The sequence below is a fragment of the Mirounga leonina genome, unplaced genomic scaffold (genome assembly GCF_011800145.1).
Source record: "Mirounga leonina isolate KUSES-001 unplaced genomic scaffold, KU_Mleo_1.0 Mir_176, whole genome shotgun sequence".
In the NCBI taxonomy this organism is placed as follows: Eukaryota; Metazoa; Chordata; class Mammalia; order Carnivora; family Phocidae; genus Mirounga; species Mirounga leonina.
Genome location: NW_023270454.1, coordinates 54,473,447 through 54,498,256, shown reverse-complemented (window position 1 = coordinate 54,498,256; position 24,810 = coordinate 54,473,447). Strand labels below are relative to the sequence as shown.

Sequence of the window (24,810 nt, the reverse complement as noted above, 5' to 3'; positions counted from 1 at the left end):
CACTAAATACCTTCACAGTATATATCATAAGAACAGTAATGTGGTGTGACTGTCCACAGGCAGATTTTCCCTGTGGTGTCCTTTTCAGTTTTTTTTTTCCTCCCTCCTTTCCAGGATCTAATCTGAAATCATACATTGCTTTTAGTTGTCTGTTCTGTTTAGTCTCCATTAATCTGGGACAGTTCTGCTTTTGTCTTTAGATGGTAGTTAGGTGGTAGATATCTCACTTTGGGTTTTCTGGTGTTTCCTCATGATTAGATTTGGGTTATGAATTTTTGGCAGGAATACTGCAGAAGTTAAATTGTTTTCTTCTCAGTGCATGGAAATGCACATGATCTTGGTTTATCTTATTATTGCTGATTAAGGTGATGTGCTCCAGGTTTCTTTATTATAGAGGTACTTTTTCTCCTTTATAATTAATATGTAATTTGTGAGAGAGACTTTGAAATTTTGGAAACACCCAGTTTTTCATCAGACTTTTCACATGAGCTTTAGTTTCCATTGATGATTCTTGCCTGATTCAGTTATTACTATAATCTGGCACTCCAGTATAAGGAACGACTTCTCTTGTTATCATTGTGGATTTACAGCTTATTTCTTTGGTGGATTATAATCCATTACCGTGATTTTTTAGTTTGATGCTCAGATTGTCCCAGATTTGGCTAGTGGGAGCCTCTGATGGGTGGTTTCTGGCTCTTCTTTATTTTTTTTAATTTATTTTTTAAATTAATTTTTTTTTTTTAAAGTTTTATTTATTTATTTGATGGACAGAGCTAGCGAGAGAGGGGACACAAGCAGGGGGAGTGGGATAGGGAGAAGCAGGCTTACCACGGAGCAGGGAACCCGGGGCTCGATCCCAGGATCCTGGGATCAGGACCTGAGCCAAAGGCAGATGCTTAATGACAGCCACCCAGGCACCCCTCTGGCTCTTTTTTAAAAAAGTCAACTTTACTGAGCTATAAATATAAATTATACATGTATAAAATACATTCACATTTAATGTTACTACTTAAAGATTATTTCCCAGATACATTATTTCAATAGAATTTCTCACATTTCAGAAAGCAGAGGACAGTAGGAGGATTTGTGGCAACAATTAGGTGAGCATTTGGTTTTATAGGTCTCTGCTGAAATCTTAAGTCTGACAATTACTTTTCTAGTGTGATAATTTCCAAAGCATACATGTTGTCCTGTGAATGGATGGAGAGGGCTTAAGAAAATTTTACAAACCTAATACTACATTTAAAAGTTTCCACTTACATTATGAAGAACTTTAAACACACAAAAAGTTGAAAGAATTGTACAGTGAATACCTGTCTAACCACCACCTAGATTTAGTAATTTTGCTATATTTAACTCACCTATCTATTGAATTATTTGAAAGTACCTTGCAGACAGTCATGACGCTTCAGCACTGCTGTCCTAAAAAAACATAGCATCCAGGAAAATCAACAATAATTCCCTAATACCATCTGAAATGTAGTTATATTTACTCAGCTGTCCACAAAATATGACTTGAAAATTAAGAAACTTGTCTACAGAAAAACGGACATTTTTTGCCTTTGTATCATTTCTCAAATATATCACTTTAATGTTAAAAAAATAATATATATCCATAATTAATTTTTTTTCTTACGAAGTATTGGGCATATAAGAAAACATGAAGGTTTTAAAGAACAACAATAATAATCAACACTGGGAGCTCAGCACCAAGTTTAGAAATGCATATTGCCTTTACCTTAGAACTTCCCTGTGTGCCCCCTGCAATTTCAACCCATTGCTTCTCTTCTCAGAAAAAAAGGCCTGAATGTAAGTTTTTTGAGTATTTTTTACATGCAATTGACATTCAGTATGACTCCATTAACATACTCTTTGGCACTAATTTTTTTCATTTTAGTCTCATTTTCTTAGATTCATGCATGTTGGTTGTATTGCTGTGAGTCCTTTTCCTTGCCAAAGGGTATTTCACTATTTGATAGAATTTGTTGTTGATAGACCTTTGGATTGTTTTAGTTTTTTCATATTAAAGTGCTACCATGTACATTTTTATGCATGTTTTCCAGTAAACATGTACAAGAGGTTCTTTGGGATAATTTCTTTAGACTGCAGCCCATGAGTGCATTATGAAATTGGTGTACTGGGTCATGATCAGTTTTTTCAAAAATTGGTAGATTCTAGAGTGCTTCACTCAAAATATATTTTTCATCACAGTTGTGGGTTTTTTTTTTTTTAAAGATTTTATTTATTTATTTGAGAGAACAAGCGGTGGGCGGGGGCAGAGAGAGAGAGAAGCAGACTTCCTGCTGAGCAGGACGCCCGATGCAGGGCTCCATCCCAGGACCCAGAGATCATGATCTGAGCTGAAGGCTGACACCCAACTGACTGAGCCACCCAGGTGCCCAACAGCTGTTTTGAAATTACAAAAAAAATTTTTGTATGTTCTAGGGTGTAACATACAGTAAGGCTTACTGTGGGTTGAGACAGATGTGTTGAAAAAGACTCTATTAAGATACTCATTAAGGAGGAATTGCAGCATCTAGGGCAGTGATTCTCAATGGAAGTGATTTTCCCCTATCCCTAAGGGGGCATTTGGCTTTGTCTGGAGATAATACTGTTTTAGGGGAGTGGGGGGTGAGTGCCTGCTACTGGCATTTAGTGGGTAGAGGTCATGGATGATGCTAAACATCCTCCAGCCCCCTATACTTAGAGAGCTATCTGGCTCAAATGTCAGTAATGCTACGGTTGAAAAAACCTTGGTCTCTAGGATCTATATATATGTACCTTCGAATTTATTTGATTATTCCAAATTGTTTTTCAAAGTGGATGTGCCTGGCTTTGCTCTCAATAATGGTATATAGTGTTCTACTTTCTTCTGTCTTGGTCAGTGTTTCAAATTATAAGACCTTAAAATTTTGTCAGCCTGGGGTAGATCAAATACTCTGTCTTAATTTGCATTTCTCATGACCAATGAGGCTGAATGCCACTTTATGTATTTATGGTCCATTTGTATTTCTTGTTTGCTTACCTATCTTTTAGCCATTTTTCCCATTGAGTTGCTGTGTGTGTGTACAGTGTATGTGCACTAATGAATTCTAAATGTATTCTGGGTATAATTCCTGTATCGTACTGCAGATATCTTCTAGTTTGTTTTGTTTTAAGATTTTATTTATTTGAGAGAGAAATAGAGAAGAGAAATCACGAGCAGGAGGAGGGGGAGAGGCCAACTCTCTGCTGAGCAAGGAGCCCAATGCCGGGGGCGGGGTGCACTGCATCCCAGGACCCCAAGATCATGACCTGAGCTGAAGGCACACCCTTAGTCCACTGAGCCACCCACGTGCCCCTCTTCTAGTTTGTTTTGTGTTTTCATTTCCTTTTTTCCTTAAAGATTTTATTTTTATTTGACAGAGAGAGAGAGAGAGAGAGAGAGCAAGAGCAGGAACACAAGCAGGGGGAGTGGGAGAGGGAGAAGCAGGCTTCCCGCCGAGCAGGGAGCCTGATGTGGGGCTCGATCCCAGGACCCTGGGATCACGACCCGAGCCGAAGGCAGACGCCTAATGACTGAGCCACCCAGGCGCCCCTCTTTTTTTCTTTAAAAGGAATGTCTTTTACTTAAATTGAGACAACCTCTCCTTAAACATTTTGTGAAAAGGGTTTTTTTTAAGTTTTATATAATGCAAACTCAGTCATCTTGGAACTTCTTGAATCTTCAACAGTACCATCTTAACAAAGGATCTCTTTATCTTTTTAGTATATTATTTTGCTTATTAGAATGTCTTCTTTATATGTCAATAATTTTATGGGCCCTCTTTTATGCCAGGGATATTTTGACAGATTCCTATGAGATCTCTTAAATTTCTGTCTATCTGAAGAATGCCTGGTTACTAACAGCTAGGTACAAGGTGGGGAGGGTTAGTTACCATGTTTTCATAAAAATAATCACATTATTCACCATTGCAAATTGGAATGTGTAAAAATATATTTGTTTTTAACAGGTTGGAGGCGTGATAGAGAAAAGAGAGACGATCAAGATGAAGTTTCCAGTGTGAGAAGTGAGGGTGGTAATATCCGAGGTTCCTTTAGAGGTCGAGGAAGAGGCCGAGGACGGGGAAGAGGACGAGGCAGAGGAAATCCTCGATGTAGGACATGTATTTTTATTTTGTTAAATTAGATGAGTTTGAAAAAAGTATGTAAGCCCTCTTTCCTCCAGTATCCTATATAATGTTTTAAGTAATTTTTTTTTTGGTCTGATAATAAAGATGGTTTTATATTTGTTATCCCTTGAAATACTTCACTTTGGATTTTTCTTTATGGTGACTATTTCTCTCTCTCTCTCTCTTTTTAATGTGTAATCACTTTTCTTTTTCTTACATCAAGTGAACTTCGATTATTCGTATGGCTATCGAGAACATGGTGAAAGGACTGATCAGCCATTTCAAACAGAACTTAATACCAGTATGATGTATTACTATGATGATGGTACAGGTGTGCAGGTGTATCCTGTGGAAGAAGCATTGCTTAAAGAGTATATTAAACGCCAAATGTAAGTTAGACATAGATGGGATAGTAACATCAAATTTTAACATCCTTGATAGTGAATACATTATAACACATTTTCTTTTTTTATTTTTCTTTTTTTTAAAGATTTTATTTATTTATTTGAGAGAGAGAGAATGAGAGAGAGCAAGCACATGAGGGGGGAGGGTCAGAGGGAGAAGCAGACTCCCTGCTGAGCAGGGAGCCCGATGCGGGACTCGATCCTGGGACTCTAGGATCATGACCTGAGCCGAAGGCAGTCGCTTAACCAACTGAGCCACCCAGGCGCCCTATAACACATTTTCTAAGCTGTTTATTAGTAAAATTGGAAAATTTTAAGTATTTTGTGTTATTTTTTTTTCTAGAAAATATTAGTAAAACCTGAAATATTTTTAAAAAACTTATATTTGGTTCATGTGTTATATAAGACTCCTGCTTTGTCTACTGTTCAGGTATTTCTCTGCTTAAGGGGTATTAAAAAATATTATCGGATATAATACGAGTGATTAAATAAAAGAATATGAAACTGCTATGTATATATATGAAGTTGAACAAAGCCTGGCTTCTTATTTGCAAATAAATTTTTATATTGAAATTTGCAAATGAACATAAATGGCAAAACATTGTGATAGATATTTTTTTACTTTCTTAGCAAACGATTTCAGAATTCTAAGTTTATTTTTTAACTTTTAAGTTCTCTTTCTTTGTGACACATATTGAAGGGGAACTACCTCATCTTTTTTAGTTCAGACTTTTTACTCTAGTCCTCATAATAGTTGCCTTCTGAATACTGAAGTTGAAGTTAGAATATTTTATTGTCTTTAAGAAAAAAATAACCCTTGTACATATTAGTATTACAGGATGTTTTGCATATTTATATAATGTGTTTATATGGTAGTGAGAAAAATGTCCCCAAGTGATTTGCATAACCAGTTTGCTGAAATTTGATTATTTTTTTATTCTTACAAAGTGCAGGAAAAAGGCTATTTTTGAAAGGGTATAAGCATCTTAAAAACATCTTCCTTTATTTATGAAAGAAAATTTACTCTGTTACTAGAAAATAATTTCTTCATCAGCATCATCCAGGCATCTTCCTGGGATGCCTTCATGGTGGATTTGATTGGCTTACATACAATACGAAGCAACTTGTTTATTTTGTTCTTGCTTCTTCTGTTACAGTTGACGCAAACACTGAAGAAAAGGGCCTTTTTATGGGCAGAAAGTGCCTGGCATGTGGCTATCAACTTCAAACCACTATTCCTGTCTTTTTTGTAACTCTTGCTGCCAGGTCCCTTCTGAGACCTGACAGTGGATATGCAACTCCATGTCAGGATAATCGGCCTCCAATGTGCTCATACAAGTGAGGGAGGAGCAGAGCTACATCAGTGTTGACAAAATTTCTGATCATGCAGTGTAGAATCCAGAGCTTCTAAGGTAGGACATGATAATGTCCCCTAGGACACTGAACAAAATGTCAGACACAGCATTGGGCATGACTCCTTTTTTTGTTGTTACTGTTTTAGCAGTAGGATTTTTGGCAGGTGGTAGAGCACCAGGTTTAGAATGACTCTTAATGTTAATCGTTCTTTGATTAGTGGAGTCATGCTTTGAGGAGTCATACTTTTGACTTGGTTTTCTTTGAGGTTTCTCAAGATAGGCTCATTGATTAGGGTTTACATTTTTCTCTTTGAGAAGTTACTGAAAAACTTTCTTGCATTTGTGGAAAACTGTGCTAAATGTATTTTAAAGTAAGAAGCTTAACTACATTATGGATGATTGAATTTTTAAAATTATTTTAACTGAAAAATATATTAATAATTTGTCATTTTGGTGTCAGAATATTAAAAATTTAAGATCTTGATTATTTCTAGCTTCTGAATCTGGCATTTAGATTTAGAGATGAGTAGTTTTGTAACCCACTAGAAGTTTAAAAAAATACATACTATAGGTAATAGGGTGATTTATGAATTTATTCAGATACTAAGGTTTTCACAAAGTACTAGAATAAAAAGTCATCTTATTAATGATTCAGAAGTTTTTGTCTAAGAACAGTTTTAACGTATGACTAAATCAAATGTCTTAATTTGTGAAAATTTAGAATTTAAGTGTTTGTATTTTGTGCCTACCACGTCAGGCACTGTGAAAAGGACTTTTGACATGTAACAAAAATTAGAACACATGTATTACGTGCCCACCACATGCCAGGCACTGTGAAAAGGGCTTTTTGAGGTATAACAAAATCAGAATGTTTATTTCTTTAAGACTTAAGATTTTTTTCTTCAGTGTTTAAGATGAGTATATGATTTACTGGTGTTACTGGGATGTCAGTAGTATTTCAGAGATCTCTAAGGGAGCTTTGCACTTTGATAGTTGGATAAATATCTGAGTATAAAGAAACAACTTGAGTATTTACATTTCTAAAATAAGATCTTTCCTCCCAGTGAAAAGTAGCTCAAAGCCATTTCTCATTTATGGGTGATTATTTCTTCAAAGTTAGAATTTGACCTGAATACTTCAGGGGTATCTTTAGTCACCCAGTGTTAACACCAAAGTATATTATTTGGTATGCTTTCTCATAATTTGCCACCGATCTTTGCAAATTCTCTCTGATTTGGAAACATAGGATTATTAATCTGTAGGCCATATTATCATTGATGTTATGTATTTCTTTTGTATTCTTTTGTACATTTCCTCCCATTTGTCCTTTTGGTCTCTCTAGAATTTTTTTCTTATTTTCCGATATGGAGGCTGTAATTTTATTTTATTTACTTATTTAGTTTTTAAAAGATTTTATTTATTTGAGAGAGAGAATGAGAGAGAGAGAGAGCACATGAGAAGGGGGAGGGTCAGAGGGAGAAGCAGACTCCCTGCTGAGCAGGGAGCCCGATGTGGGACTTGATCCCGGGACTCCAGGATCATAACCTGAGCCGAAGGCAGTCGCTTAACCAACTGAGCCGCCCAGGCTCCCTGGAGGCTGTAACTTTAAATGTGTTTCTCAAATGTCATTATTAAATATATCCATATTATCTTTGTATCTTGGAACTTGTAGTTATTGATTATACAGTTTATCCATTTACATTTCTCACTATACTTTCCTAGAGAAGATTAAGGTATTTAAGTTTTTCCTGTATTTTTACCCCCAGATACCTCATAGTATCATAGATGTTCCTTGTATAGCTATATATTCTGTTCACTCGTAAGGTCTTTTATGGTTCTCTCCAACAAAGAAAGAGGGAGATCTTGCAAATATATAATTGTGTGTGTACACCTGTGCTCATGTATTCATTAAATTTTTACTCAGCATTGTGCTGATTACTAGGATTCAGAAATATATTAAACAATGTCAGTACCCTGTCAATTTAGAAAACAAAACAAAAACTAATCTACCCTGTAAACTTGACAAAGTATACTTCCAAATATAATGTTCTTAGTGATGGGGAATAAGTTGGAAGGCAATCTGTAGACCTGTTTTTAGTCATGTAGTGTTTAAATGAAGCAAGTTAAAGTAACTTTTAATGAAAATTTTCACTTCATTGACTCATTTTAAAAAAAACAGTTATTGAAAAAAATCAGTTATTGAGCTATTTTAAAGTAAAATGCTGGTTAATTCTTTATACTTAGGTAAAGCTGATCTAAGTAGAAGTTAATGTTAGGTTTTTGGAAGGGAATCAATAGTCTAAAGTTCTTTCTACTCATGGATAAGAAATTTTAAATTCAATAGGGTTTTGCTCTTTCTTGTATTTATCCCATATCTAAGTTGTATTAAATCTGTATGTTATTAATAAAATAATTTTAAAGCTGTTGATATATAAGTCATAGATATTTTTATTTCCTGTTGAATAAATGAATTAAACTTATGTTTATTTCTGTTTGTTTCTTTTTTTCAGTGAGTATTACTTCAGTATAGAAAATTTAGAACGGGACTTCTTTCTTAGAAGAAAGATGGATAAACAAGGTTTCTTGCCTATTTCCCTGATTGCTGGTTTCCACCGTGTTCAGGCTCTCACTACAAACCTTAATCTCATTTTAGAGGTAATTATTCATTTACAAAACAGTCTGTACTTTCCATTCAATTATTCTGTGAACCTAAAATTGCTCTAAAAATTATATTAAAAACTTTAAGGAAAAAAAAAACCACAAAAATAATCTTTAGTTGCCTAAGGCTTAGACTCTTTCATGGCTTTTTTTTTTTTTTCATTTTATAAAACCCAAGTAAATGCCTAACCTTGGAAACCCCTCAAATGCGGTTTACTAATGATGTTTCCACCTATTTTTAACCTGATCCTTCAAACTTGGACCTTCTTGAGCTTGGTCCTGTAGTCTTCTCAGGTTGCTGCAAAATAGCATGTATTTCTATTTATTAAAATTTGGAGAATTTTTCCTGTGCTATAGAAACACTAATTTAAAAGTCTTTCCACTTGTATTCTTAATGTTTTCGTTAATTTTTTTGTCCTGTTCTAGAAATGCTTTGAACATTTTTGGTTTTCTGTTCCCTACATACATGCAATCAGATTTGCCCTTTTGCTATAATTTTGCCAGACTTATATTCTTGTGCCTCTGTGTAGCCAATCCCTTTTCTCATACACAACCCCTGAAACCACTGATCTGATTTTTGTCCCTTTAGTTTTGCCTTTTCCAGAATATCATATAAATAAGTTACATGTTTGTATGTAGTTTGTAGCCCTTTATTTCTGATTTCTTTCACTCAGCATAGTGCTTTTGAGATTTATTCATGTTATACGTTATCAGTAGTTTATTCTTTCCTATTGTTGATTAGTATTCCACGGTATGGATGTACCACAGTTTATCCCTTCACTTGTTGATAGACATTTAGATTGTTTCCAGTTTTTGGAGATTATGAATAAAGTAGAAAGGTCTTTGTGTAGATATGTTTTCATTTCTGTTGGGTAAATATTGAGGATTGTGGTTGCTGGCATGTATTGTAAGTGTATTAACTGTAAGAAGTATGTTCAAAGTGGGTTTGACCATTTTGCATTCCACCATTTTGTATGAGACTTCCATTGTTCTATAGCCTCATCAGCACTTGTTATTTCAGTTTATTCATGACTAATGACTAATGACGCTGAGCATCCTTTTTTATGTGTTTATTTCCCATCAGTGTACCTTTTTTGTTGAAATGTCTGTTCAGATATTTTGCCTATTTTTAATGGAGTGTTTGTTTTTTTATAATTGTAAGAGTTCTTCTGGATACAGATCCTTTGTGTTTCACGAATATTTTTTCCCAATCTTTGGCTCATCTTTTTATTTTCTTAACAGACTTCTTTAGCAAATTTTTTTGAACATGTGTGCTCTAGGCTTTAAAAACTAGCTATAGGAAGATTCAAGATTCCAAAAACAATAAAAACTAGTGATTTGTTATTTGTTGATGTGTAATTAATGAGGCTTTGTTCTATGAAAGAAATTACTTCAAGTACTACCATTATTACATTTATTTATAGATGCCATCTAAATAATTTCTGTATACTATAATTTGAAGAAAACTTGGTTTTTTCCTGTAAAGCTTAGTCTTCAGAAAAATATTATGATATATTCATAGTAGAATGAGTTTATTAACTACTGCCATCGTTTGTACTATAGCAAAGATCTATCTCAGTTGTCATTTTCAGTGAATTTGTTACTGTTTTTCTCCATTCTTCCGTACTTCTGTAGGAATCTGGTTGTAATTTCATTATCGTTTGATTTTTTGGTCTGTTGGTGTTCCCAGTGAGTCCTCAGGCATAATTTTTAGGTTATTGATTATCTGTTTCTTTATAACTTACAGCAGTAGGGAAGGAATATTTAAAAGAACTTTTGTGTTACTGTTAATGAATTTACATATAAGCACAGTGATTTAGAACAGCACAGGTCTACATTCACTTAACATTTATTATGTACCTACCATTGGTTACAGTGGGAAAGTTGTCCTTTCTCTGTTATGAATGTTAAGGTTTCACTGGGCGTTGCAATATAAACATTGATTTACAGTACAGGCTTGAGAACCAGCATACACATCCTCGTAGTTTTGTGACCTAGGGCAATGTCCTGAGACTTCTGTAAAGTGGAAATGGTAACAATACATACTTCATAGGGTTGTCTTGAGGATGAAATGTGTAATGACAGCGTCTGGCACAAACAGTAAGCCCTAAATACGAATTTGCTATTATTGTTAGTCTTTAAGGATGCCCTTCTATTGTTCACTCCTTTTTTGGATCTTCATTTCAATTCTATCAATATTTTGTTATTTGTATTTTGATAGGCTCAAGTCTTCTTTCCTGAAAAACTATCAAAAGAAGCAAAATATACTTTAGTTCACACCTCTGTCCCAGATGAGGTTTCCTACATAGCTATTCTTACTGAATCTGTTTCTTCCCATTCATTTTCAGCTTACTGTACTTTTTTTTTACTTTGATACATACATAGTAATATGATTAGTATTGTAGTGGTATTTATCACATAATTATAGTACAGTATTATCTGTAGTCATTATACTGTGCATGAAATCTCTGGATTATTTATTATTCATTGCAAATTAGTACCCTTAAACAACATCAATCTTACCCGCCCCCACCTGCTGTTTTCTGGTAACCACCATTTTACTCTTTTTTTTTTTTTAATGAGTTTCACTTATTTATTTATTTTTTTTAAAAAAGATTTTATTTTTATTTATTTGACAGAGACACAGCAAGAGAGGGAATACAAGCAGGGGGAGTGGGAGAGGGAGAAACAGGCTTCCCGCAGAGCAGGGAACCTGACATGGTGCTTGATCCCAGGACCCCGAGATCATGACCTGAGCTGAAGGCAGACACTTAATGACTGAGCCACCCAGGCGCCCCGAGTTTCACTTTTTTAGATTCCACATATAAGCAATATCATACAGTACCTGTCTTTCTCTGAATTACCTCATTTAGCATAATGTCTGTAAGGTCCATCCATGTTGTTGCAAATTGCAGGATGTCCTCCTATCTCATGGCTGAATAATATTCTCATACATATGTATATCTGTGTATACATATATATATATATGCATGCCACATTTTCTTTAGCTCTTCATCTGTTGATGGGCATTTAGTTTGTTTCCACATCTTAGCTACTGTGAATAATGCTGCAATAAACATGGGCGTGCAGATATCCCTTCAGAATCCTGTTTTCATTTTCTTTGGGTATATACCTAGAAGTGGAATTGCTGGATCATATGGTAGATCCAGTTTACTGCATTCCTGATTCTTGCTCCATAGCTGAGAGCTGTTTGTGACTTCCTTTTTTTTTTCCTAAATTCAATTACTCAGCCATCAGAGAGGATGAGTACCCAACATTTATTTACATCAACATGGGTGGAACTGGAGGAGATTATGCTGAGTGAAATAAGTCAAGCAGAGAAAGACAGTTATCATATGGTTTCACTTACTTGTGGAACATAAGGAATAGCATGGAGGACATTAGGAGAAGGAAGGGAAAGGTGAAGAGGGGGAATCAGAGGGAGAGACGAACCACGAGAGACTATGGACTCCCAGAAACTGAGGGTTTTAGAGGGGAGGGGAATAGGGGGATGGGTGAGCCTGGTGATGGATATTAAGGAGGGCACATACTGCATGGAGCAATGGGTGTTACACACAAACAATGAATCATGGAACACTACATCAAAAACTAATGATGTACTGTATGGTGATGAACATAACAAAATTCAATTAATCCTTGATCTTTAGCTAATCAGTTGTGTAACTATTCAAGTTACTTAACCTCCTCATGCTTGTTTTCTCATTGTTAAAATAGGGCAAATAATACTTAAACTATCATAGAGTGTAAGGGCTTAAGAGAAGTAATTAACATATTTGTAAAATCCTTAGAACTATTTTTGCTATTCTCACCTGAAACTGTTCTCCAAATTGTCTTACTGTGGTTCCTCAGAATGTGTGCTGCCATCTTATCTTTAAGTCTTTGCACATAGTAAATCTTTTCTTTTAGTACCAGGCATGGGACCAGAAGCTAGGAATACATTATCTATGTATTCTAATATTGGTATTTGTTCATAATAATAGATACCATTAAGAGAAGGACCAAAATTAATAGTTAGAGAAACCTTCAGGTATCCAGAAATATTAACTGTATACTATAACTAATTGTTCAGAAGTTGAAGATAATCATGGTTTGGTTTTAATAAAACTCTTATTTTGTCTAGATCTTTTCCTTAATTTTTTTTTTAAGATTTTATTTATTTTTTGACAGAGAGATAGCGAGAGAGGGAACACAAATAGGGAGAGTGGGAGAGGGAGAAGCAGGCTTCCCGCCGAGCAGGGAGTCCCTTGCCGGGCTCAATCCCAGGACCCTGGGATCATGACCTGAGCCGAAGGCAGATGCTTAATGACTGAGCCACCCAGGTGCCCCTCTTTTCCTTAATTTTGTGTAAAACATAATTTTTGTATGATGTTTTTCAGGTCTAAATCACAACATTCACTTCTGTTCTCTTTATTTTCTTCCTGAAGAATTCAGGAATTCTTCACATAGTGAAGAATTTCCTTCCCATCTTTTACCAGTAGTAAACTAGTTAAACCTTTCTTGGTGACAGTGTTACTTCTTTTTTGTGTATTATTTCTCCTGAGATAGTACATGTTATACTACATAAATTGTTATGCCCCCTTTTTATTAGGTTATTCAATAGTTGTATACAAAGAACTTTGGGGTTTTTTTTCCCTACTCATTTTTTTTTCTTTTAAATTGAGGCATAATTTATACACTATATATTAGAAATCATAGGATTACATATGACTTTTCTCAGTGTATAAAGTTGTGTAATTGCCCTCCAGATTAAGATATAAAACATGTTCAGCGTCCCAGGAAGCTCCCTTGTGCCCCTCTCCTAGCCTGTACCAGTGCTCTCCTCATAGGTAATTGCTTCTCAGAGCTCTCTCAATTTGTTTTTTAATTTCACCTAATCAGAGGTACGTGTACTCTTTTATATCTGACTTGTACTTATCATTTCTGTGAGGTTTATCCATGTTGTTGGTGTGTAGCAGTTGTTCATTATCTATTTTGGGGTAGTATTTCATTATATGAATGTAACACAATGTATTTTTCCATGCTGCTGTTTGTAGATACATGGGTTCTTTCCAGTTTGAATCTGTGGTATGGTTGTGAACATTATCATACATATTTTTTGATGGTCATAATGCTCTTATTTTCCTGTGACATGGGTAACGGGATAAATACACACACACACACACACACACACTTAGCTTTTGTAGATACTGCTAAACATTTTTTCCAAATTATTGAACCAATTAAAACTACCACCATTGAGAGTTTCACTTGCTCCATTTTCTATCATCATATTGGCAGTCTTTACCAAACACTGTTCTGAAAAATTTAAGCTGTATAAGCCTGCCCCCAAAAAGATTCAGCCCATTCCTCTAAGAACTTCCTTAATGGCCCTTTCCAGTCACAGTCAATCTACCCATCAACTTTTTGCCGCAATCCAAACCACTTTTCTGATTATATTAGCATAGATTAATTTTGCCTTTTTATTTGTACACATTTGTGTAAATGGAATTTTTCTGTCTCCTGGCTCTTTTTTTTTTTTTTTTAAAGATTTTATTTATTTGACAGAGAGAGAGACAGTGAGAGACGGAACACAAGCAGGGGGAAGTGGCAGAGGGAGAAGCAGGCCTCCAGCAGAGCAGGGAGCCCGATGTGGGGCTCGATCCCAGGACCCTGGGATCATGACCTGAGCTGAAGGCAGACGCTTACCGACTGAGCCACCCAGGCGCCCCCCCTCTCCTGGCTCTTTCATTTGTAGTTTTTGAAATTCATCCATGTTGTTGCAGGATCTGGATGCTACGTGCACTGAGGTTTGCTACTAGGGTATCATTGCTTCTAGAATGTTCAGCAGACAAAACTAGGAAAATATATGTTAGAAAAAAAATACAGCTATCACCAATTCAAACCCCTTATTATTGGCTTCTTCCTTATTTTCTTTATTCCCTATTTAATACTCTATTTTTTCAGAGGGTATCCTCATTCCCATCAAAAAAGTTTGTTTTTAAATTTTAATAATTTTAAAGTCCTGTCCAGTTTTGAAAGTATAACTTGAAAAGTGAGTACTATACTAACACTAAGGGCATACAGATGTAAAAGTAACACATACGATACGTTCTTCCACTAAAAGATAGTGAGTTGTAACTTTTATAAAATAACAAGTACGTATGTTCAGTTTTTATATAATATTTGTATTTTTCCTGATTTAATTTCTAAAAGGTGAGTACCCTTGAATTTCAGATAAAATTCAGATGAATAAGTCCTTTATTTTGAGGAAATTTTGTTCTAGTTTTATCATTAAATGCAGCATGTTTATTTTTGCAAAGCACTATAGTCTAGTGACTAAGACTTAGTGGTGGACAGCTAATAAAAATTGAGCCCTAGTATTGACTCATACTAAGTCTATGATCTTTATTTATTTTTTTTAACAATTTTTTTTTTTTTTTTTAGGATTTTTACTTATTTGAGAGAGAGCAAGCACGAGCAAGCACCAGCGGGAGGTGGGGGGAGGGGCAGAAGGAGAGGGAGAAGCAGACTCCCCACTGAGCAGGGAGCCCAATGCGGGGCTCCATCCCAGGACCCTGAGACCATGACCTGAGCCAAAGGCAGATGCTTAACGACTGAGCCACCCAGGCGCCCCAGTCTATGATCTTTATCAGATTATTTCTTTGAGCCTCAGTTTCCTCATCTGTGTACATTATAGGGTATTGTGAGGAATGTATATGTCTGTTTCTTATCAATTAATGGTGGTAGTTATTAAAATAGTGACTAAATTTTATTTGGCGGTATTATATTAAGGTAAGATAAAAGGAAATAGAGAAAAAAAATTAATTATGGTAAAAGTAGTTTGATTCTAGGTGATGTAATGATCCTTAAAGGCCTATTCTGTTAAAACCAAATTATCTGCTGCGTGTTATGTGAGGATATGTGTTACCTATTACAGGGGCAAATGATTTAAAAATTCATTCTAAGTAGTTAATTCATTGGTATTTTTAGAAACATTTATTGTAATAATGTCTGCTAATTTCAGATTTAAAAAATTCTTAGGTTATTAGAAGTATAGGATGTGCAATTACAGTTTTTTGAATGAAAGTTCTTTAATAGCTCAAAATACCTATTTGTAGGCACTGAAAGATAGCACAGAAGTGGAAATTGTGGATGAGAAAATGAGAAAAAAGATAGAACCAGAAAAATGGCCAATTCCGGGCCCTCCTCCACGTAGTGTGCCACAAACAGACTTCTCTCAACTGATTGATTGCCCAGAGTTTGTACCAGGCCAAGCCTTTTGTTCACATACAGGTAACAACTTTTCTTCTAGAGCAAGCAGTGTAATGGTGGGCTGTTTGGTCCAATAGACCTATCCTTTAAAAAAGTTTATTTAGGTTGTATAGGAAAATTAAAGATTACAAAATGACTTTTGATGCTCTGAATTATATTCATTTTGCCCCCCCAGCCATAAATTAAAAAGGGATTTAAGAATTATGGGTAAATCTCTGCTCTGTTCTTAAATTGTGTACTTTGTCATGTACGGAATTTCTACCTATCTTCGTAATTTTACCAAATGATTATGGATATGTTGTGCCAGTTTCCTTTTGTAAGATTGGAGTAGTCTAGTAGGATGAGTAGTTTAAAAGTCTTATACTCAAGAGGGGGTGACTTTAATTTTGCTACTAGTGTGCTTCAGTCCTGTCTTGTAAAGACGGGATGACCTATATTCAAAAGCAGCATTGGGGTACTGTTATGAAATTATTATAATTACAGATAAAGAATTGGTGGTAATTAGAATTTCCAAAAACTGCTTTGATATTAAGAATTTTTTCCTGGATCATTTTTAAGACATTCCCTCTTGGGAAAAAATGTGTGTGCTTAAACTTTTTTCAGTCAGGGTGATGATCTACTGATGCTTGGATGTCATTTGATCGAATATGCAGAGGAATAGGTGACTCACTGAAATATTATAAACACTGGAACAAATCGTGCTGCAGAAATGAAAGCGACCAGACTTCTATGCAAGAATGTCTACTCCCGACTCCTTGTGGAGGAGGTTGGGCCACCACTACAATGGAGACAAACACCTTTGTGATGATAATGAGAGAGAGACCAGAGGACTGCTGTTGTTTTTATAGGAGCCACCCATTTGTGTGTAATTAGCCTGAGCTGCATGTGCTACTTTTATTTACGGTGGGAGAGTTAATTATCATTCTGGAAATATTGCAAGATTCTGTCTTTTCCTTCCAGACTTATGTACTTGTGTCCAGATCAACAAAACAAAAATGGAGAGGCTTGAGTGGCATTTCCCATATTGTTAGGTCCTTTGCTATTTGATTTGCCCTTCAGTGTAGTGTACAGTGTACAACTCACATGTTGTCATAATATTTCACATGGACTATAAGATGTGTTAATGTGGACACTGAGGGATAAGACATTTGAGAAATGAACAAGAATATTTTTTTCTGAACTCTTCAAGATATATTTTTTATACACCAGTATGTGAGACCTGCCATCAATAAAGTACCAGCAGACAGTCTCACAGATATTTTTATTTAGTGTTTCTTTGTCAGCCCTCTGTGCCTCTAGCCCTAGCAAACAACTTGGGCAATTGTTTTAAAAGTTGAAGAAAAATGGTATTTTTTAGGTTTTCTTAAAGACTTAATGTCTGATTGTATAAGTTAGATTAATTTATTTGTGTAAACTTGGGGTCCAAGGTGACGTTTTTAACCTGCTTATGAACAGGCTTTAAGTGAGTTAGATAAAAATAGAAAATACTTTTCCCACAGGGTAGCTAGGATAGGTCAGTCAAGTTGGTGATGCCTGTTCATTTAACCATTTATGCATTATTAATAAAATTACAAGAATAAAATCACAATGCCTTGTACATTTTTGTATTTTTTTAAATATACACTCATTTACATCTCACATACACATTGCCAAAACAAGTCACTATATATTTAAATGTCAAAAATTTTAGGTTATTTAGATTATACATCTGTAACTGGCTGCATAATGAAGGCATATAGAAAGAATGTTCTTAGAGTTAATACAGATTTACCTTACACCATAGGAATAAATACATAAATTCAGCCTTTTCCATGAATGCCCATATTTCTGACTTTAATAATTATCCTCTGATGAGAAAGCCTTAGGTCCTAAATTCAGTAGAGAGTAGTATGTCACCAAAAATTTGAAATGGATATAGGAATCGGAAAAGTAGATTGTGTTTATCTGTACCTATAGATAAAGAAACTTTTATCTGTATCCTTTTTATCTCTAAAGAGAAGACTTTATATTTCAAAAAACATAACCATTGATGTATACTTCCTGAGGGATTTATATGGTAAAATATTTAAACATTTTTGTTTTTTTCATCAAAGAAATTAAAATGTCTATTTTTCCCTCTATGGAGGTTGAATTGTGTAACATGAGTTCACCTTTGCACTGAACAGAGGACCTCAATGCACCAGAAAATGTTGATTATGGGAATGGTAAGATGTTAATTTTAAAATTTAGGGTTTGCAGTTCAATGGATATAGTATTGCATTATCAACTCTTAAGTAGTAAAAGGATTTCATTCATCAAAATTGAGAGGGTCAGGTACCTGACCATCTTGGGGTTTTTTGTTGTTGTTGGCTTTTTGAAAAATATGTAGGAGCATCCCTAATGATTTTTTAATAAGCTGTGGGATTTCCTTTGGAAAGTTGCAGAAGTATTCCTGAATGTGCAGCACATAAAGTATATAATCCTTTTAAAGCAATCTGTGTCATTACCTGGATTCAGGGTGGATAAAGAAGTCAAACTAGATAGATAATCATGGAACATATAGGGTGATTTTACCCCTGGAGAGTCATGTTGACAATTTTTTCAATTAATGAAAATAGCAAAGATAAATTTTTTTCTATGTTCTCACAAATTAGAACCTATAAATGTCAAAGTGTGTGTCTAATTTCTTATCTGTAAGTTGAATGTCCAGTCATCCAAGTAATATGCAGACTCATTGGTTTTTGGAAGATTAGGGGTTTACCGTTACCCTTAAAATTTACATACATAATGTTTGAAATTTTTTCATTGTAAAAGAAAACAAGTCACACAGCGTATGTGTAGGTAATTATAAGGTGAACATTTCCCTTTAAAAACTCAGACTATTCTAAATTTTCTTGTCTTACTCAAATTCTTTGGTATTTTAATGTTTAATTTGTAAGCATGTGTTGTAGATATCGTGAAACACTTGACTTCATGGTAGAAACATTCAAGCTTAGCGAGCATTTAGAGATGATTATATAATAAACTTAAGTAGGTGTTTAAGATTAGATTTCTGTGTTAAAAATAGTAGTTAACTGATTTCCCTACCATGTGCCATTCTAATCATTTATACATGAACTATCCGTAGTAATTTGGTTAATTTTTACAGTTGCCAGGGTGGTGGTTCTTAGTCTGTTTTTAAGGCTTTATTCACTTTATGAGCATAGGTGATTTATAGTATTAGAAATAGGGTTCTCTGCTGATAAATGTCTTCCCATTCCTATAACTTTAATATCAATACTTGCAGCCCAAACCTAGCATTTCACCTATACTACCTCTGTGGGTCAATTGATGATACATGTACCATTAATTAAGAAAGTTGTAAGCAGCAATGTCAAATAGAAATATAATGTTTGCTACACATGTAATCCTAGTAATTTTAATAGCCTGAAAAGCTACAAAACAAATGAAATTAATTTTAATAACATTTAAAATATTTTAATATACCCAGATATTATAACATTAATATAAAAATTACAGATCCATTTTACCTTTTTAGATATTTTGTACTAAGACTTTGAAATCTGGTATGGACCTTAAACTTACTAGCACGTTTTAGGACTACCCATGTTTTAAGTGCTCAGTAGCTCCATATGACTAGCGGCTGTGTTCTGGACAATGCAATTTTAGAGCCTTCTCCATTATGAAGCAATGTACTTTTAAAAAAAAGTAGTATAGTAATTTGATATTTGAATCCTGTATCTAATAGGTGTTCATAGAGAGGATAATAACTCTTACTTGTTTCTAGCATGTAGTAGATGAGAGTAAAATCTTGGAATATTCTTCTCAAACCCAAAGTCCTGGCATGTGCCTTTGCATTTTCATTTAGTAAATAAAAGAATTGTTGCTGTTAATTTATTTCAACTTTCTCCATGTAATATTCAGCTTTGCAGTATTTTCAAGTAATTGGCTTTTGGGGACTAAATTAAATGATATTTAGAATCTTAGAGTATAAATTTGTATTTAAAACTCTTTGTCCAGGAAGTACGTATTGCATTATAAATTAAAATAAGTATTCTTTTTAATTTTTAGAAAAAGATTTGTAAAGGAATCAGGATTTTATTTATAGAGGATGTAATTATTTTGATTAAGAGATAGTGTGGAGAAAAGCATTTTTAATTCCAACAGAGTTTTAAAATGTTTTAAACTTTATTACCAGGGCAGTGCACTTTAATGATGTGACATTCTACTCTTTACAGTATCCAGTAGGAGCTAAGTGGGCACACTGCATTTAGGTAAAACTCAGTAAGCAGAGGAAATGTGAAGAGTGAATAATGATTGCCTTGCTATAGATTGTAGCAGAATAGTGAAGGACTGATACTGCCTTGAATAAAATATGCATTTACTCTGCTTAATAGCATTTGAGATTCCATAATTTCATTATAATTGATAGATTTTAAGATTTGACAGGGAATTGACCCCTAAATTAAATGTATTACCACAGTTAGTGACTCAATTGATATGCTTAAGAAGTTTGAATGAATGTGATCTGTGTAAGAGTTGGTGACATTTCTTTTATCTATTATTCATTGGCTTCACTCAAATACATCTTACATTACATCTTTTCAGGTTTGAAAGACATTGGAAAAATTGTAATTGAGATTTGATATATCGTGTTTTTGTGGGAAAAAAATCAAGCCTAAGTAAAGAAAAAGAAGTGTTTTATAAGTAAGAAAACCATATTTTAACTAAGTACTAACTTAAAATTTTAGAGTCTGCCCCAAATTCTCCAAGAACTGGAAGTCCACTGAACCCAAAGAAAAATACTGAAACAAGTAATCTTCAAGCAATGTCTAGAGGTTTGTCTACAAGTTTGCCTGACTTGGACTCAGAACCTTGGGTAGAAGTTAAAAAGAGACATCGTCCATCTCCAGTGAAATTGAAGGTAAATTGTTATAAACCAAGTGAAGTGTAGTACATTCCTGGGTTGAGTGTAAGGCCAATGTATTTTGTTTGTCAAGTAAATCTATAAAATTTGGAAAAGTTTAAATTGTAAAAATTGGCTATAAGTGAAAACTTCAGGTATACTCAGTAGTTGAAAATAAGTTATATTGTGTCAACTTTAAAAATTTCTCTTCTATTTCTGAATATGATTTAAGAATATTTTGATGTGGTCTTTTTACTTGTGACTAATTTAAATTTGAATAACTTTTTTAAAGCTGACAAAATTTTTCTAAATTGTGAATTTATATTATAACCTTGTTATATTATTTGTGACCTGTTAATTATTTATAAAGGGTACAGATTATATGTGTTTTTGGTGCTTTTGTGTACAGTAAGGAAGGAAAAGAGAATTGATTTCTTAGGGACACATGAGGGAGTGGGATGTGTGGTTATGAAACAGCAGAAGAGATCCTTGATGGTAGCACTGCTATATTTTTGACACATGGTTGGATACACAAAATTTGAAGTGTGATAAAAATTGCTCTGATCTAAACCATAAATAACATGAGTACAAATAAAGCTGGGGAGATCTGAGTAAGATTAATGGGTTATTACAATGTTTATCTTGTTTGTGATATTTTGCTATACTTTCACAAGATGTTACTATTGGGAGAAACTAGGTAAAAAAATAATGTAAGATTTCTATTATAACTGTATGTGAATGTACAATTATCTCAAAGTAAGAAGTTTACTACAAATAAATGTGGAAACAGTGATACTCAAATGATTCAAATATTGAAAGTCAGCTCTGTAAGGAAAAGGTTACTGAAAAGAATTGGGAAGCATAAAGAAGGCTATTATATTGAAGATTATTATGAACCCAAGGCTCTTTATCCTTACCATCACAGCATGAAGAAGAGAGCATGAAGGGTTATAAGAGTCGTTCTCCATTGGGGGAATGAGGGAGTGATGAAATTTTGCTTCGTCAGGGGATATTTGGCAATGTCTGGAGACATTTTTTGGTTGTTAAAACTGGGAGAGTGCTATTGCATCTTGTGAGTGGAGGCCAAAGATGCTGCTAAACATCCTACAGCGCACAACGCCCCCCCCCAAAAAAAACCCCCAAAGAATTATCAAGCCTAACATGTCAATAGTGCTGAGCTTGAAAAACCCTCATCAAAGATAACTTTTTAATTAGCCGTGGGGGTTAAACACAGCATATTTAAATGTTAAAAGAGGTGGTCCCCCCTCCCTCCCCCTCCCACTGGGGACATCTTAAAAGCCTGAAGTAGCTTTCTAGGGGTGCCTGGGCGGCTCATTCAGTTAAGTGTCCAACTCTTGGTTTTTGCTCAGGGTGGCAAGATCCAGCCCCATGTGGGGCTGCCTCCCTCTCCCCCCTGCTCCTCCCCCTACTCATGTGCTCACTCATTATAAGTAAAAATCTTTTAAAAAAATCCTAAAGCAGCTTTCTCAAGACAAGATTTTCTGAAGTTCTTGATTAATTCTATGATTATCATCGCAAATAACATACCTGTATAGGTAGGGAGGCTAAGGATGGTGTCCTGAAAACACATACACACACACACACAGAAAAAAAACCATAAAAAGGATCGTGTCCTGGATCATTGACAAAGATTTGTATAGTATTTTATTTATTCTAAGATCTACATTTGTCCTCCACATTAAAAAAAATCTCCATTTCAGTATTTCTTTTAAAATAATGGTTCCTCCCTTGTATGGTATTGGTGGGGAAGTAAATTGATACAGCCACTGTAGAAGATAGTATGGAGTTTCCTTGAAAATTTAAAAATAGAGGGGCGCCTGGGTGGCTCAGATGGTTAAACGTCTGCCTTTGGCTCAGGTCATGATCCCAGGGTCCTGGGATCGAGCCCCACATCAGGCTCCTGGCTCAGCTCCTGCTTTTCCCTCTCCCTCTTCCTCTCCCCCTGCTCATGCGCTCTCTCTCTGTATCTCTGTGTCTCAAATGAATAAATAAAATCTTAAAAAAAAGAAAAAAATTTAAAAATAGAAATTACCATATGATCCAATAGTTCCACTAGTGAATATTTATCCAAAGAAAATGAAAATACTAATTCAAAAAGATATATGCACTTCTATGTTTATTGAAGTATTATTTACAATAGCTAATATGTGGAAGCAACCTAAGTGTCCATTGATAAGGAAGATGTGATACACATATATAGTGGAATGTTACCCGTAAAACAGGATGAAATTGTGCCATATGCGACAACATGGGTGCGCCTAGAGGGTATTATGCTAAGTGAAATAAGTCAAAATGAAAAAGGGAAATACTATAGGATTTCACCCATGTGGAATCTAAAAAACAAAATGAGTAAACAAAAAGCAAAGTCAGATCTGTAACTATCGAGAGCAAACTAATGGTTGCAGAGGGGCAGGGGTGGGGGGTGTAGACAAAATGGGTGAAGGGGGAGGGAGATACAGGCTTCCAGTTATGGAATGAATAAATCACAGTAATAAAAAGCACAGCATGGGGAATATAGCCAATGATATTGTAATAGCATTACATGGTGACAGATGGTTGCTACACTTGCGGTGAGCATGGCATAACATAAAACTTGAATTGATATGTTGTACACCTGACACTAATGCAGTATTGTGTGTCAACTATACCCAAATAAAAGAAAAAAGAAAAATTTTGCCTTTCTTACAGGAACTGGCAAAGGAAAGTTACTAAGTGCCAGAAATTACTGCAAAGACTAGTTAGAGAGGTGCCAAGCAACTTAAAACTCTCCAAAACTGATTTCTTTTTCTTAAGGGGCTTAAATTCAGGAAATGTGCTAATTAATAAAGCACAATTGTGCAAATTTTAAAAAATAAAAATAGTGGTTCCTGTTAAAATTGATAGCATCTTTGGCTTGGTTTAAAAAAAGTTTTTGGAAGGGTAAGTGTGTATAGGGCCAGCAAATTGGTAATGGAATCTGGTTTTAATAATGGAAAAAGAATGATATAAAATCTAGGACCTTCAGTTTTATGGCCAAAGAATGTTGGTGCCATTAGTAAGATCTGAAATGTATTCTGATACTACAGAGTGAGGATCTGGCTTGGAGGAAAGCTGACTGTAGGTTCTGGGGGCCTAGATATTTCAGTGATACCTCCTGAGTTGGGTTACTTAACAACATTGCCAACGTACTTTTAAAAAAAAATGATCTTTTAAAAATAAACATTCTACAGTAGCTATAGCTTGTTTGGAGATAGATTTCTTTAGTAATCTGAAAGAATTTTTTTTTTTAAGATTTTATTTATTTATTTGACAGAGACAGACACAGCGAGAGAGGGAACACAAGTAGGGGGAGTGGGAGAGGGAGAAGCAGGCTTCCTGCAGAGCAGGGAGCCCGATGCAGGGCTTGATCCCAGGACCCCGGGATCATGACCTGAGCCGAAGGCAGACGCTTAACGACTGACGCACCCAGGTGCCCTTGAAAGCATTTTTTCTACTGTCATCTTGGTCAGGTTCTTTTTCTTGTGAAATTTAGTCCCTTTAGATTTTTTTGTAACAAGTGATTTTGTTGTTGTTGAGGTTTTAAAGAGTATTTCTTCATCACCACTATTGAAATTTCAGATGATATACCCTGGAGTTGGTCTGTTTTTATTTATTGTGCTGTGTATTCATGTCCGTTATTTTGGGAAAATTCATGTTTCTCTTTTTTTCAACTTTTGGTTCCTTTTTATCTGATGTTGGACCCCCTAGGACTCCCTGAATTGATCATCTGGCTACTGTTTTTTTTGGAATTGGGGATTTAAAAAAGATTCTGTTTTCTGATATTTCCATCAGTTTTTTGTTTTTGTTTTTGTTTTTTTTTTTACAGTCCTCTTTTAGGGTGATGATTATTTCTTAATATGTGGTGATCTTTAGTTGATGGTTCATATTAGTTATTGATAAATTGGTATGGACTTCTTTTGTGGCCTTGTAGATTGCTCATCCAGAAAGCCTTTCTCCTGAATGTGAGATGTCATCATGCACACTCTTGGTTAGGTGTAAAGGTCCTGTTAGACTTCTAGACCTTGGCAGAGAACAGTCATGCTAGT

The 24,810-nt window shown here is 34.9% G+C and overlaps 1 protein-coding gene across 5 annotated transcripts in view; it reads left to right on the top strand.

The window, feature by feature from the left end:
- Nucleotides 1-24,810, top strand: part of LARP1B (La ribonucleoprotein 1B) — a 126,458-nt gene that overhangs the window by 19,604 nt on the left and 82,044 nt on the right. For 3 of the 5 annotated variants that reach the window (XM_035023087.1, XM_035023086.1, XM_035023085.1), the window contains 5 exons: nucleotides 3,993-4,136; nucleotides 4,375-4,540; nucleotides 8,421-8,565; nucleotides 15,687-15,861; nucleotides 20,571-20,743. In XM_035023087.1, coding sequence (XP_034878978.1) covers nucleotides 3,993-4,136; nucleotides 4,375-4,540; nucleotides 8,421-8,565; nucleotides 15,687-15,861; nucleotides 20,571-20,743 — 803 coding nt within the window. Of the gene's footprint in view, nucleotides 1-3,992; nucleotides 4,137-4,374; nucleotides 4,541-5,718; nucleotides 5,968-8,420; nucleotides 8,566-15,686; nucleotides 15,862-16,443; nucleotides 17,429-20,570; nucleotides 20,744-24,810 lie in introns of those variants that run through there. The other 2 variants (XM_035023089.1, XM_035023088.1) reach the window with 2 other exon arrangements.